Raw genomic sequence first — 17,222 nt, forward strand, 5'->3', positions numbered from 1 at the left:
ACCCTAAAGATCAATATATGATTCAAGTGAACAGGATGAACTTTGAGCCCCGTCCTATGGCATTATTCACTGCAGTCAACCCACGCAAGTAGCTCCCTCCTCCACCGCCTAGCTTTCGTTGTAAACATAATGACTTTGATATAATAACCTTAAAAACCAGAGTCTTGCCGCCACGTGTTATGCGACAGATGAGTATGAGATCATTAACCCCCATTAATACAAAAACAACAACAAAAAACAAAACACGAAACTCACGCATATTGCATATTTAATTTATATCACCCAGAAGAGCACGTGTTAATGCCTTACAAAAACTCAATTTCTATAAAAACTACGTCACAGTCAAAAGCACATGGAAATTACCTCGATTATCTGGTTCCAATTAATTCCTGGTGCACAGGTTGAGAGTTGTTTATTCTCAATTCATAGTTATGAAGTTTTAATTCTAAAGTAACTGGTTAAAAGCTGCTTATCCAAAGGTACACTTACTGAGATTGAATGTTAATCATAGCAACGTATAGGATATGTATGGGGGAAAAAATACACGTAAATCACTTTTGTGTACATAAATGGACATCAGTTTCAAGTGTCCATCAGACAGAACTCTTGATATATCAACTACAGATTCTGCATTTACTGGCTGATCAACTACCATGTCTGCACTTACTGATTGGTCTACTATCCTTTTGCCATAAATAAAATACTCATGTCTTGGGTTGTCTTCAGAAGGAATGATCCGTTTCCGTACAGAGACGTTGCTGAGGCCGCCTCCTCCCATCGGCACCCACCCTCCGGAGGAATCGTCCCGGGTCATAACCTGGGCGCGAACCCGCACCAGGTAGTTTCCACTAAAGGAGAAATAGGGGAAAATGGCAATTTATAAAAATATGGTTAAAGAGTTAAAAAACTAGAAACACTTGCTGTTCTATAAAATTAGATAATACATAATGTAATCAGATTAGCTTAATTGTCTCATGCAGTCAAATCGACAGAGTATATGGTTTTTGAATTTTAAGATTAGTATTGATATTATGTGACAAAAAACAAAAATACCCAAACAATAACATTATATCAGGAAAGGAAGATTCAGTGGTTAATACTTTAACCAAATGACCTTCACTGCTTTCAAATTCCCCACCTCCTTAAAAAATCACATTGAACTATGGTTCAACTTTTGTTGGGTATACTGGTCATCTTACTTCACACTGCTTGGAACTTCTGTGCAGAAAAAAAACTAAAAAAAACATAGATCTTCCTTCAATTGCACATAGACATATTTAACAAGAACTACACTATAAGATCAACTTGGCAAGGAGTAACTACTAGGTTCATACTTTTCTATTAACATTTTTTCAAAACTACTCTTGAGACATTTCTTAAAATATGAGCACTAAATTAGATTTAGTTTGTACTTGTTCATAAGCAATTTAGTTATGTGTACATGCATATAAATTTGCAGCTGTTTTGTCTTATTTTTTTATTTTTTTCTCTCAAAAACTTTCCACATAAATCCAAACATTCACCCTCTGTGCCAGGAATATCTCGCTGTTCATGATGGGATGGGTCCTTGAGTATACCAATGAGTACATGTTAGTATATTTTGAGAAGGTTTGTGCTCGATTTATCTAACATTGCAGTCAAAAATGGATATTAGGGAGTCCTATCATGATGTGCTTGAAGTTTTGCAAGTACTTCTTTGAACTCAAGTATGAAAAACTGTTCTGAATGATCCTACTTTTAGAAAGATGATGTAACAACTGGTGGCACTCTGAGCTTCACAACATCCTCAATTTGCCAGATATAAGTAAGTGAAAGTTTGAACACTGCACACACCAATGTAAGTATGTATAGCCATTTCCTGCCAGCACAACTGTTACTCTAACAGTGTTGTAATACCTACTGTAAAACACCAAAAGTACTTCAAATATTTAGCTCCACATCTAACTGAAACATTACAGTATATTTAGTCAATTTTAAAATTCAGAAATTTTCCTTAAATGCAAGAGTTTTGGCCACAAACAACTGTGTAAAGATAATAAAGCATAAGAATAAACTTGTACAAGTAGGAATATTATGAATCACATTTCAGTATTACTGTGGTAACAAATATTATCTAGCATTAGTTTAAAAACATACGAGCCCATAATCTTTTAAACGCTAAAACTTAACTTGGTGAAATAATGTTTCCTACAAAATTCTAGAGAAAATAACAAAAAATGTCTGACTGTGGAGACATCTAAATGAAGATGTAAAGCAGTTTACTAAAAAAATCTATTGTACTGATAAAAGGACAACAAAATGAGAAAATATTAAAGAAAAGAAAAACCACAACTACAATGAAAACATTTACTGCTGAAACATTTTGAAATGAACGTAAATCAAAGATGGTACTAATTTATATATAATTGTGTTATTGTTTGCAATAGATAAACCACTGTAACAAAAACAAAGAAAATACAAGTAACATAATAAATACTTGGAACATGAACAAACAGCAGTGACAGTTAATGTAAATTCTGGTCATTATTATTTTCAGTGTTCACTGAATATTAATGGACTTTCTTTGAAGTATAATTACTAGTAAATAATTCTGAAGTTATACATATGTCATGTTTTGCTACCTTTGTTGTTGTATAAAAGGAAACAGATTTATTAGTTTCTGACCAGTTCATTATGATATTTCCATATGATCATAGGCATGTATTTATAATTGGTCTTTGGTTTTGTCAAAGTAGGTGGCCATGCAATAATAATTATATTGAGAAACTAGCTTCTGTACAAAGTTTGTGTGATTAATAATGTTTTGATATCTTACTTTGCTACGTTTTCACATCAATTTATTTTTATTTACATGGGCACAGCAGAAGAATGCTGGTAGGATGTTATTAGCATAGGAATACATTTGGATATCCCACCACACACACACACACACACACACATAAATCTTTGTTAGTCATTTATAGAAACATTTACTTCCAAGCTTACAGTTTTGTTGGTTAAGTAAGGAGCTCTTTCATTCAACAGAATAAGAATTAGACATGTACCTAAAATTAGCAAAACAGAAATTAATTTTTATGAATCAAATATTAAGAAACCAGTTTAATAGATACATTTCTAATTATATTAATACCCTCCTTAGTAATGACAAGTGCTACTGCTAAGATTAAACTATAAGAATGGTAGGTCTTACATTATATTACCTGATACTGAAAAAATAAGCTTCATTATCACCACTCTTAGAATGTTTCAAAACACATTATTTCACATGTTGTACAATCTTGATAACATAGAAAAGAGAAAAAGCATTCCATCAAAAAGATTAAATATATTACAAAAACCCAACAAGAAACTGTTCAACAACACAGTAAAAGAAACATCTGTAGTTGTAGTTTTGTTTATGATAACTGGATGCACTGTCTTCCTGAAGATGTTAGTTTACTAATACTTTTTTTTTTTTTTATTATTAATGGGAATTTCACACATTCCACTGTATATTATTCAATCACACATATACCTCTTATTTTTTCTTGAACTTTTTCCAAACTCATTTTTGTAAACAAAAGAGTGTGGTCCAACTTCATTTCCTGGAAGACTTTCTCCATATGTTTCTCAATCTGATCAACAATACACTGGGCCAATTTAAATAAATCATTACAGCTTCTATTTTCTTTCTTCCTGATATTTTATATGCAAATATAGATTTCTTTTTGGCCTCAAAATGTTCCTATTTGTCTTTTCTTGTCAAGAGTTAATCTTACTGTCTTTTTGTACTTCGTCAGAAACTTGACTTTGTCTTTGCGGTTCTTCTTTATATAAAGAACTCACATCCTGAACTGTGTTTAACATAGATTTTTGCAGCTCTGACTTGCAGATTGGACAATGTACTTTCACATGGCCTATCACACCTCTCAACCCACTGATGATCATATCTATGGTAATCCACTCTTCCAAAATTCTGACTAGTGCTATATCTGATATTGTAAGATGGTCAAAACTTGCAGAATATCATAACAACTACAAACAGTTAGTGTTGATGGAACCCAACTCATGTATTGATCTGTTCATTATATGTTTTAATTTAATTACTTGTTTTAACTAAAAGAACCCAGGGTTTTCAACTGAGATATTTATTTGTTGCAAAGTCTATACAAGACCTTCAAGCTATTTTGTGTTTGATATCACAGACAAAATTGATATCCATCACTATTCTCTCTCTCTCCAACCAAGGGCCTTGAAATATTTTTTTCTTGTGATGTGGTATATTAGTTTAGTATTGAGGAATTGAGACTACCAAAAATGTACAGGATTGATGAAACATACATCCTTATCTAACAAACACATACTAAACAAGCCCCAGTTGAAAAATACAGTGGAACCCCTCTAAGCAGCCACCCCTCAGATTTGGTCACCCCTTGAAAGCAGTCATTCAATAACAGTCACTTTTTTGTTTACATAATCCCTAATTGTGTACAGTGGAACCCCTCTAATCAGGCCAGTTTGTCTCAGTCCTGAAGGTGGCTGCTTTAGAGGGGTTCCACTGTACAAGAAAAAAATCAGCCTTTAAGAAAGGCTAACATTTTAATTTCAGATACCCTTTGAAATTAATTAGATGTATTCTTACTCATAACAAACTAACTTAGAAACATGCAAATATAACATGCTACAACACTCATGATTCATCACCAGGTAACAAGCTGAAGGAATACACAGGAATGTTCCTCAGTTTTAAAAAAAGTGCAGAAATATACAAGGAATAGTTAAAAGAGATTTATACGGAATACAACTATCTCGGTTCAAGATAACTGAATATTAAGGTATAAAAATATAGGAACTCTACGGCAATACAGGTCTAATAGGAGATATGAAGCATGATCTGTTGTGGCCATGTGGTGGAACCAAGATGGCTCATGATAAACAAAAACTTGTCATTGTATAGCAAGCAATTTGTAACAAAACAAGGTTACGACTCATTAAAGTAAAGTGCATGCATACTTACTAAGCCTAACAAAATTTCAAAATAACCTGGCACCTCAGTCAAAATATGCATCATTTGTTGTTTTTTTTTCAGATATAACAAGTTTGCTACAGGAGTAGTTGCAAAACCTGTTAACTAGAACTATTAGGCCTAATGGTAGTACATACAGTTATTATTACATGGAAAAATTGTTTACATATAGTGTCTGAGACAAGAACAATTTGCCACCAAGATTATATTTAGTAACAAAGGTAATTATGGTATCTTCTATCATTTTGTTGAACAGGATTTTTGAAAAATATGCAATAAACTTTTCAGATTTTTTTTGCTAAAAATCTGTTTTAAACAGCAAAACATTAAGTTGTTTATAAATAATTATTCATTTTGTCCAAAAAGAATAATGAAAACATTGATTTCAGCTCAAGTAATACACTATGCAATAATTCACTAACTGTATTTTTAAAACTTGTAATATCAAAGAAATAATAGAACAAAAACAAGTAGTTTATTTCATGCTCTCTCAGTGATTTTCTCCTGTATGTAAGGCTAATGTGAGATTAGAACACTGAAACTGTATTGGTTGAAATCATAAGCACAACTAGCCCTGTATTATGGAAGCTGGCAATTTGTAACTAATAAATATTTTACTTTTTATCATACCAAAAAAAATGACAAAATTAGTGTTTTATAACTTAATATATCAGCACAATACACCTAAAAAGAAATTATGACTAACATAAATTATCATTCCAAATTAAACGTAATAGTAAAAGGTATTTGTATTTGCACTAATTTATTCACATTAAATAAAATCATCTGTATATATATTTTGCAAATCATAGTGTCCTTAGCTGCATAGAGCCTTTAGTAATTAAACAATACATGAATGATATTAAATACTACTTCACAAAATAAACAAGTTTTAATTACGATGGGTTACTTTTCACTATCTACATTAAAACAAATGTTGACAAAATGTTTAATAGTTGCCTCCCATTTTACCAAACTATGCCACTTCTCAACCTTGAAAACACGTGTTTTGTTGACCTTGAAACATGAGTGTGTGAAAATAAAAAAAATCATGGTTACTTTCCAAGCATCACTAGTCTTTAAAAACAAAAAAGTTATATGATTCTACTGCTAACGCTGAACTTCACGTGTCCTTGAAAATAGAACTCTGTGATGCACTCTCTTATTCCACATGGTTTATCGGCAAACGCCTTGTTTAATGAGCTACAATCTTAACATGTGATTCTTCAGGTTTATGATACTAGTATCTTCATGAATCTCTACTTTAAGAATTCGGATACGTAAACTTTCTATCATCTCTAAAAGTTCTTTTTACTCTCACAAAAGCCACACCTCAAATATTTCTCACAGTAAACAAGTAAAATATTTTCAAATGCTAATATATTTTTTAAATAATAGTTATTTTCTTACATTTACAAAAGTTATTTCACACTGTTAGATTAATAAGTGAATCAAGGAAAAACAATTTTTCTAAAATGGTTAAAACTTGCAGGATATTGGAATAACAACCAGAAACAGTTAGTGGCAAGGATGTCCAACTCGTGTATCAATCTGTTCTAATCTGTTTATTATATGTTTTAATTTAATTATGTATCTATGATACTATTTGTCTTGTTTATTTCTGAATTTGCTTTATTAATTTAGTTACTTGTTAGCTCTACCCTTTATTTATTTATTTTTTTTTTTTTAGTGGTCTCATGTAAGTAGCCCTTACAAGTAGTTTACCACAGAATCACGCCAGCTTGTAGGATCCTCTGAGTAACAAGTATTGAACACTGGAAATAACGGTGGCAAGAGTGACAGCTTTAAGTTGTCATCCTCACTGATATCAGGTTAGCGAACACACTTTCTTTCCTCCAACAACTCAACCATCTTCTCTCTCTCGCACGTTCCAATTCAATCATGGCAGTTATTTAGATTTGGAATCTTCCAAGGCATAAAAGTACCTTCTCAAACATTCCTAGTTAAGACACGGTTTTAAGGCTTGCCCTGTGTATTATTTTTCTATTTACAACTAGTTGTAAAGTAATAAAGAAAAATTACATGAAATTTTGTGAATCATAAACAAGGCCAATATAATATACAGACTCCTTTACAAAATGCCTTCACACTTTTTTTCATCTTGGGGTTCAAATTTCACTGCTTGAGCATAAAACATGAACACAGTGAACAAAGATAAACAACTTCAAAATAAGACCTGATGAGCTCTAATATTAGACAAAAGACCTTGTTGGTTACTGGATATGGCAGGTATAGTGTGATTCACATATTATTACAATTTTATTTACCTTCACTGACAAGTTCTAAAAATTCCTGAATGCTTGACAACTCAATTTTTGACTTTTTGTGGGACAACACTCTTATATTAAATCACTGATGTAAATATGGACAATAAATATCTTACTTCAGAACAAAAATCCTCAAAAAGTTTTATTCAAAGAATTAGTTAAACACAAGTCCTCTATGCAGCACACAACAAAATACTCTGTGTGTGTGTGTGTGTGTGTGTGTGTGTGTGTGTGTGTGTGTGTGTGTGTACACACACACAATTAATGTTCATTTCAGAATGATAAACTTTACCTTTTCCAAGTCTCAGTGGACTCAACAGATAGCCCAATGTAGCTTTGCTATAAGAAAAACACACACCTTTCTAAGTAACGTAATTAGCACTTAACTATTACAGTGGTATCTATGAAGTTCAATGATTTTCATTTGTAAATAACTAATTTTCCTGCTTATAACAGTATTAATATTTTGTATCCATCTGTATCAGTAGAAGCTCTTTTAAAACTACCATAGGTTTTCTTAAAAAAAAAAGAAACTGTAGCCTACTCTAATATATATTTCTCTATATTAAGTGAAATGCTTCCTAGAGTTGCTCACAAACATGATTATAACATTACATCGAAACAACAGAAGTGGAGTGAGTATCCTCATACTATGGCTAAGAGCTTGGAATATGCACTTTAAACCTGCTCTGACTGGGCAACTTAATTAGAAATACTTTAAAATGGGTCATCACTTACACAACAAAACATGTGATAAAAATACTGCATATTAAGTACTTATACGGATATAATAATTAAGCCTCTACTAAAAGGTATAATTAATGTTCATTCATATTTACACTTATGTTTTGTACAACTCGTACAGCAATTCTGACATAGTATACAACATACAAAATAAAAACCATCAAGAACTGATCAGGGAAGTCCAGTTCTAAAGAGAAAATTGAGAAATATACAGATAATGTTTTTACAATTTGCTAGTAGTTGGCATGCAGAGCCCAACAAAAGTATGCCAAATGTGACATTCTATTAAACACTAACCAATTAAGAATATCAATACAGTTGAAGAGAGAAACCTTTACTTTCAAGTAGCTGACAAATATTTGTCTTTTCAGTTGTTCTTAAAACATTGTACTTCCCAAAGAGCATGGAACATCTATAGTTGTTGACTTGTAGAAAACCTCAAAGATTTCAACATTTACATTGGTTACAGGTCTTTCAATGAGTTGGAACATAGATCAGACAGTCCCATGGGACTCAAAAGTGTTAATTCTACATACAAGTGTTTATATGAGTTAGAACTGAATATCATCAGACAAACCTCTGAACACAAAATGTATTAATTTCATATACTTCACACACAGATGCTGTACCAGTTGGGTCAGTCAGGCTTCTGAGGCATCTACCCAAACTACATGTGCACTATTGCTAGTACAAGTGCTAACTACTAAGCAACTCAGCAACTTAAGTCAGTTATATTAATGTTTCAGGAGGAAAAGAACAGAGTATTTGGTCCTGCACACTGTTAATTTTGTTTGGAAGTTGTAAAATACTGTGATTTTATTTCAAAAAGAAAATATAGCAAAAACAAACTATATTTGTAATGAGTTGATTTTGTATGTTAAATATAATGCCAGAAGCATATTGATATTTTTTTTTTCATACGAATAACAACAACATATATATGTAAAAATGGCTCGTTTGGGTTGAGAAAATTTTTTACGTAAAGGAGTGAACAACGTTTAGACCTTCTTTGGTCATCGTCAGGTTCACAAACAAATCAAGGGTTTACACAAGGTTTGAAAAGTGTGTGGAGGCTTATGTGTTAGCAAGAGTTAAAAATAGATGTGTGCATTACAACTATGGTCTCTACGAATACTTGAGTTTGTGTTAAGGCTGAAATTCTGGGGTGAGAGGGTGTGTAAAGTACCTCCCCATACACACTCTAGTGTAAGGATATCTACACATCCATTGCAAAAACTTGATAGATATAAAAAGGTCTTGTGTACTGTTATGCATTATAATTTATCTCTGATGATTCTTCAATTTATTATGTTACATATTTTAATGTATTAAGGATTTCAAACAACCTGAAATTTGAATATAGAATTGAATGTTAATATGTATCAAATTTATGATATATGCTAACAAGATTTATACAGTTTTCTTTCTTAATGCAAATATATTTTAATACACAAAGAATAATACAATTTATAATAACAGTTACTACAAATAATTTATATACAAACATTTTATAAACTTACAAACAACACTGAGTCTTCTATCCAGTCTAGAACTGAATATTTCATGATATTAATTCCATATTGATACACAGGTACAATTCACTTGGACAGGAAGCTAACATGCTCTATTCTTGGCTGGCATCATGCAGTTTACAAGCTAACTTTTCATCTAGAAATATATATAATGTCCTCACAGAAATACTGACATTCAAGTTTAATTTGCTGAAGTTCAATGGTTTGTAGTGTCAAAATCTATAAACGTTCCTGGTCATCTGTAGCTTTCTGATTAATAAATATTTACAACAGTTATAACTTATGAGGTATAAAGTATACTAACTGTAGCAAACTAACAATATAAAACTGTCTCTCTGTGTTGAACTGGTTACCTTTTATAAGATAGCTTAAATTTCTAGAAATTCTCTCAGAGATAACAATACTAGTATTTCACATACATGGAGTACACTGTTGATTATTACACTCAAAAATCACCAACAAATTTACACAACAGGAAAGACTTTTGCAATACATATTTAACAATATAAGTTACATGCATTTACAAATAAATATACATTAGTGTATTCATTACAGTACTGAAAAGTCACATAATATGTATATCATAGATTAAGTTATAGAACTGTATTCTTTGTACACAACAAAATGAAAGTGATTTTATTTTACTGGAAGGCAATGCACATCAGAGCCCTGTGGTTAGGGCATTCAACTCAACATACATGTTGTGGATTTGAGTCTTTGTCATCAAACATTCTTCCCCTTTCAGCCATGGATACATTATGACACTCACTCCCATTATTCATTGGTAAAACAGTAGCCCAAGAGTTAGCAATGGTTATTGTTGATTAGCTGTCTTTACTCTTATTTTTAAATACTAAATTAGGGAAGCTGTGAATGGGTGCCATCATGTAAAATCTGTTTTACAATCAGCACCAAAGAGGCTCCATTAATTCTAACCTTCAGACTAAAATAAAACAACCTTTCTCATGTGATTTTACTTATACATCCAATAAAAAACATTAAATGAAAAAATTAATGGAACTTTCCAGTATTTTAATTAAACTGTATATAAGCTACAACAAACCCAGCTTTTCATGAGTATAACATTGATTTTAGACTAATATTTTGATTAATGATGATATTGTTAACAGTTATTTTCTCCAACATAGAATTCAATTTGAAATTAGTTTGTTTTAAATTTTAGTATTTGCAGAAAGTTTGGAGGAGTCATGGCACAAGTTAAAAAATAAATGGTTTAATCCCTTTGCACACAAACAAGTGGGTGTGAAGCAATCTTGTCCCACACAAAATCACATTACCATCCAATATTCATTTAAAACTCAATTTTTAATGTGTGTAATAGTAAAAACATTTTCATTTTACTCAATAATATAATGTTGTTATCAATAACATTTTAGGTTTGTCTATACTATTGATACTAACATACTTTAGAAAAATTGAAGTGGCTAGCTTTGGATGAGCAAAAAATTAAGTGTTTCAAAATGTGGGACACTGTAAATGTACCTCTTAACTGCACAGAAATTCACACACACACACAGTATCTTTCAAATTCAATATATGGCCTTAACAGGAAAATATTCTACCATATTTCCTACATCAGTTTTCTACAGAATGAAATGTACAGATAAAGCAGTACAAGTATATACATTTTATTTACTTTGATCCAAAAGTAACTGTCAGTTACTTACGTGACATTAAAATGAAACATATGAATTTAAGGATTAACATAAAGTCAACCATACTCTATATCTGTATGTAAACAATGGGACCAGACCAACTACAGTATTGCTGCACATACTACTAAAGCTGTTTTATTAATTTTCAGCCCAAACATTAAGTTTGCAAACCTCCCCTTTTTTTTGGTCTTGATTTTTAACGATTATTCCCATAAAATTTCCCAAATTATATAACTTGTAAAAGTACATAACATAAAACTAGTTTATATGGACATTAAAAAGGAAAAAAACACAAAACATTCATATGAAGCAAAAACATATAGGTATATAAAATGAAACACCCAATGTCTATTTGAAGCAAACTTAATACAAGATAAAATAGATCTACCTTAGTGGTGTGCTTATACACAACAATCTATATTAACACTATACAAGTAGATTTACATTAGAAAATGTATCTATGTAAAAAAAAACTCGGTACACTGTGAAACCACATTAACATCCAAAAAATGTTTTTTTTAAATATCTGAATAAGCAGAATTGATTATTACAGAACTAGGCATGGCTTACAATGAGCATAAAATAGATTTGGTAAACCAGGACCCCATTCTGTTTCCATCATACTTCTATATCTATACAGGGCAACGGCTCAAATGTGAGTAATCCATGTAAAATACAATTTGATACTGGTAATAGCCGGAGTTTAAGTAAAGATAGTCGACTATGACAGTTTTATTAAACGTATAAACAAACCTTTGAGTGAAATACTGAAAAATGACCATTTAAAATTTGTCGCATTATAAGCGGAGAGAAAATTATATTAAATCAAATATTAAGTATTTAATATTTATTAAATATTTAATATTAAGTATATTAAATCAAACAACAAAATAACTTACTTAACTGGAAGACCAACATACCAAAGTCCTACAAAGAACGTTCAAAGTGCACACCATGTTGTAAGCACATACAATAAAGTCTAAAGTTTTACTGCCATCTAGTGGCACTTACAAAAACAACATTTGTTTTTTTTCCTTAACACGAGTGAGATACATTATCCCCTCCATATCATCTGTATCTCATACTGAAATGTGTATACACAGCAATATATATAGGTTTTTGACAACAAGCACAATTCAACAAAGAATAAATTTTAAAAATGCACACCTACATGTGAAATTATGCAGTACAATTTACGAAAAATCAATATAATTTGCAACGTTGATTCATGTTGTATAACCACGCTACATTTAATCATTCTTTCACTAATTAATATTTCAGCTTATAAATGACAATTTTTTTCGTAGAAGGCTGTTGCGCGCACGCACACACACTATGTCCTAAAGTTTAAAATGCGAAATAAAAACTGTTTTAGTATGTCAGAAGGTCTGAAAAAGATTACATTTTTGGTACCAGCTAGATTTTCCAGCTGCGAGCCACATGGCTACAACAGAGCCAGGCGGTCGCCTCAAGTAACAGCCCGCTCGCTGCGCGCCGTTCACGGCGGGAAATTGAGCTCGTTTCGTTGGACAACCTAACATCCAGGATATCTCATAAAAACTCGACTGTACACTCTAAGAGGAAGTTGCTTTAGCAATTAATCAGTTCCAGAACAGCTTCCGGGTGAGCATTTAATCCTCCCGAACCACGTCGTTTACTGACGACTTATTTCCCGTCCTCTGCTCCTTGCCTCGTCACTCTTATTAAACACTATATGCTCCCCAAAATACTTTTCACTCCTTCCCTACTTCAATGGGACAGCTCTTGTGACTAGAAAACGTGGTTCACACGTGCAAAAATACGAATATCACTTTCTTATTTAACATAGCAAACAAAACGTTTGAAACCGGGATTATGATACACGGTTTTAGGGCTTTCATAAATTAAGTTACGAGTTCAAGGTTAATAACTGACAGTAATATTTTTATTACAGAAGACTTTAAAATAATACATTTCTTCCTTTCTCGCTTTTACGCAAAGACGTAATTAATGAACAAATAAAAACCAAAATGCTCGTGAAATGATGTTGGTTACTCTTCAGCCACATAAAGGTAATTTATCAAGTCATGGGTCAAATGTTAAATAGCAATGTTTATCCTTTTTAATTCCACAAGATTTTCACTTCGTTTCTAAATGACTTTTAAATTAATAAATTTCAAAACAAGATTTATCTAGTAATAATAAAATGAAAGCAATGTGTCACTACGTAGTAGTAGTGCAATAGGAAAAAGTAGGATGGTCACTTTGTGTACCAAACACTGAATATAGATAATTACTGAGTTAAGTAATTTTGTGAATAAAAAAGTAAGAAAACAATCACAAAAGTATATTAGTAATTAAATATTGGCAATCAACGTTTTCCAAATTTATTTCTTCTGTGAAATTTTAATCGTTAGATCTGTAGAAGTAAAATATCTAATTTAAATTATTTATTTATTCGCTCTGTATAACAAGATAATGTGTTGTTCAAGAAATACATTACTGCTTTAGTTATACAACATGGTTCTGCGCAATGCATAAAAATGACTAAGCTCAGGTGAAGCACGTTTACATTACTTTGCACCCGAACAGTTCTAAATAAAACAGAAGAACGCGGTAAGCCAGGTATGAAAACATACAACCTGTGATATACCCATCACACAATCTTTAAACCAGAGGCAATCAGTGAATAAACAGCTTCTACAGTCCACGTGAATCCCGCTGCACGTCCATATGAGGAACTTTACCCCTACGTATAAAATCATGCTTTACTTGTATGCTCCTGTTTTTGCGGCTCTGTTGCTATGCGACCAATGTGACAAACGTGCGTTGTACCCGATACAAAATTTTGCAAGACCTTGACCGCATGAGAACTGAGCTTCTACTGGGGACAGGAAGTTTAATACAAGTATGTTACAGTATTTGACTAAAATTGAATAGTAATTTTTAATCACCTTTTTTTTTTTAAATTCAGCAAACTGCATACAACATATGTCAAGATTTTATTAAACTATCTAAAAAGGTATAAACGTAATATCCACAATAGCCTCATTGATGGCCATGGATATTTTATTACCTACAAGTGAATACAAAGTTATTAATTCATATAAAACACAAGCTGCACAACAAAAAAAATGTTTATTTATGAAAAATACACTAAACAGTTAGGAGCAAGTTATAAACTGCAATACATTCTAATCCAAACTGTTACAGAAATTGTACTATCGGGAAACAAGGATGTTTTTATCATACAGATGTATAAATTAAGTGCAAATCATTCATAATGAATTTTAAAAACCTAAAAATTCTAATTTTTTATCTCTTAGCTTTCTCGATATCGAAAATAAAGTTTCTGTATTAGTTCTTAAATGCAAGCACACATTAAAATAAAACAGAGAAACAGATTTAAAAGTAGGGAAACAAAAATAAATAAACGCAAAATCAACGAAGTCCTACTTATACAGCAGTTAAAACAACATCCACCTGCAACGCCCACTACAATCCCGTACCAGTTTATACTCTCGTCCCTAAGACATGTGTTCGTCAAAGGTCACATTCAAATTCTCTCTTAATTTGAAGATGACCTAGGAAGGTCGAAACGTTGTTCTCTCCTTATCAATAAAAGTGTTAATACCCACACCAGCCATTCTGAGATACATTTTTATTTCAAGTGGGTTTTTCGTCATAAAAATAAAGATTTCAAACCATCATGTTAAAACTGATAGACAGTCATATGATAACATATCTTTACTATTACTAATCTTGTTACCAACAGATACAAAAACGAGGTTGTTGCATCGAGTACAATATGGTTCGTGTATAATTACTATTTCGATATCTGTATTAATGGAAAGATATACACCAGGGGTGGGGGTTGCCCCGTATATATTACAGGACCATGGACTGGAGTACCCAATGATAGGAGATAACCATTCAATAACACGCATCGTCAGCTACTCGATGAAGGTCTGTAACCTCAAGCGCTAACATGTTACAAGCCCGTTCACTGATTCATTCACGTAAATGACAACTTCAAACCGCTCGCCACGTTGTTTATACGTATACAATTTGTTCACTTACCTTATGTTTAAAGACTATGGTTACATATTCAGACAAAACACAAACGGCAATGTGCAAAGTAGGTAGAGTTATTTCCATGACGTCAGGCACTTGCAACAACAAAACCCCATCTCATTTTCTTAAATATTATATTATTACGTAGGAAATGGAAATACGCGCCAGTTGGACCCTCTTAAAATTTTCATCAACTCCAATTTCTAGTTTAAAATAATTATTCACTATAAATATAAAATTAAAATTATAGCTACTGATAAAAGGGATCTGAAAATATAATGAAAATAAGAAAATAGAAGGTACGTTAATAATTAAACTACTTATTCTCACATTAATTCGATTTCCATTACAGACTGATATTCATTGCATCAAAATAGTGAACTGGCCTCTATACGTGCACAATTTCGTCCCAAACTATCTGTTCTATGCCCATCTTTGTCTGGTGCACTTATGACAAGCTAACAATTCCAACTTGCTCCTCTCCCTAGTTCTTGATTCCAACACCAACTTCGTACACTTATGAAGACGAAAGTTACACAAATAATAATATATAACCTTGAATCAAAGATAACAAAAATGATAGACAAGAAGCATGATTCAATAAGGTTTCTACAAAAAATTATGACAACTTTATTTTCAATAGGATCAGGATCAGAAAAAGGAATAAAGCTGAATATTTTGATTCTGGTTAGGTTGGGTATTTGCATGAAAAAAAGGCATAGCTTCACTGCGGAAAGGTAATTTGTGCATTAGAAAAAATGCAAACGTTTTTTTTTTCTATAAAAAGGATTTTTTATATAATTTAGCGATCTAATAATTGTTGAAATGTTATATCATTAACACCACAACTTTTACCTACATAACGTGAGAATAAAGAGGAATACCTTACACCATCGATAGTTTTGAGGTATCATTTCTGTTGGTTTCTTTCTAAAAAATTTGTTTCACAGCAACATTATTTTTTTTACATCAGAAAACAATAGAAGTGGTTACTACATAATAAGCTTATTAAAACAGCGCCGCCTGTCTTCGCTTAAAGATTACGTTCAATCATATCTGATTATTTTCCAGTTCCAATCTTGAAAATTTTCAAATCAGAACTACTGTCATAAATTGGATTGAATTTTCTTTAATAAAAATTATTACACGACAGTCAAATCAAATTAAACATTTATAACATACTTTAGAGAATTTGAAACAGCCCAAATTATGGCTCTTGAACGTTACATACACATCAATATCGAACCGGGTGGCTAGTCGTATGTTCGAAGGGGTGACAGGTAATTGTTTCAACACTCACAAATAGCTTACAAAACAAAGAAGCAAGCAAGCAAACAAACAAAAACACGATAAAACTACACATATTTGAACTATGCATACTTTACAAATACTTATTTAAACCACGTTCTAAAATTTGTGAGATATAGTTTTAAACAATACCACTCAATCGATTATTTATCAAGCGAACCAAACTTCTATTCTTTTTATATTTACCTATCACCAACTAGTAAATTACAGTCAACGAAATAGAGAAACCGTAATCGTTAACTCACATAAATGATTCGGTGATTTTTGTTAACCCTTGTTGCAGCGAGAAATTCCGTAAATCAACAAGATAATTAGTGTTTTGTGATCTTAAATTTATTAAAGGAATTGCTTTGCTCTTTCAAACTTACGTTAGAGCTAAGTATTAAGAACAGCTATTTGAATACACAATAAACATGCTATTGAAACCTAAAAGTACTAGAAAGACAAGCTGTGTTTGTTAGCACTAAGTTTTTATAAATAATGATTAAAAAATTATTTCGTGTTCTTTTTGTTACAAAGAAACAAATTTTCCAATAAATATTCCATATTCGTTTAAAACAATTACGAATGATGGATGGGAATTTGGAATAATTTTATTTGTCGTACAGTCTTGTAC

The 17,222-nt window shown here is 31.7% G+C and overlaps 1 protein-coding gene across 6 annotated transcripts in view; it reads right to left on the reverse strand.

The window, feature by feature from the left end:
- Positions 1–17,222, reverse strand: part of LOC143255234 (sprouty-related, EVH1 domain-containing protein 2-like) — a 110,943-nt gene that overhangs the window by 19,624 nt on the left and 74,097 nt on the right. For 3 of the 6 annotated variants that reach the window (XR_013030476.1, XM_076510577.1, XM_076510588.1), the window contains exon 2: positions 668–848. Coding sequence is in view for 5 of the 6 variants with exons in the window: in XM_076510577.1 (XP_076366692.1) it covers positions 668–848 (181 nt within the window). In the remaining variant the exon portion in view is untranslated. Of the gene's footprint in view, positions 1–667; positions 849–3,200; positions 3,278–9,557; positions 9,706–12,144; positions 12,947–17,222 lie in introns of those variants that run through there. The other 3 variants (XM_076510593.1, XM_076510612.1, XM_076510601.1) reach the window with 3 other exon arrangements.

This window comes from Tachypleus tridentatus, chromosome 1, assembly GCF_004210375.1.
Source record: "Tachypleus tridentatus isolate NWPU-2018 chromosome 1, ASM421037v1, whole genome shotgun sequence".
Lineage (NCBI taxonomy): Eukaryota > Metazoa > Arthropoda > Merostomata > Xiphosura > Limulidae > Tachypleus > Tachypleus tridentatus.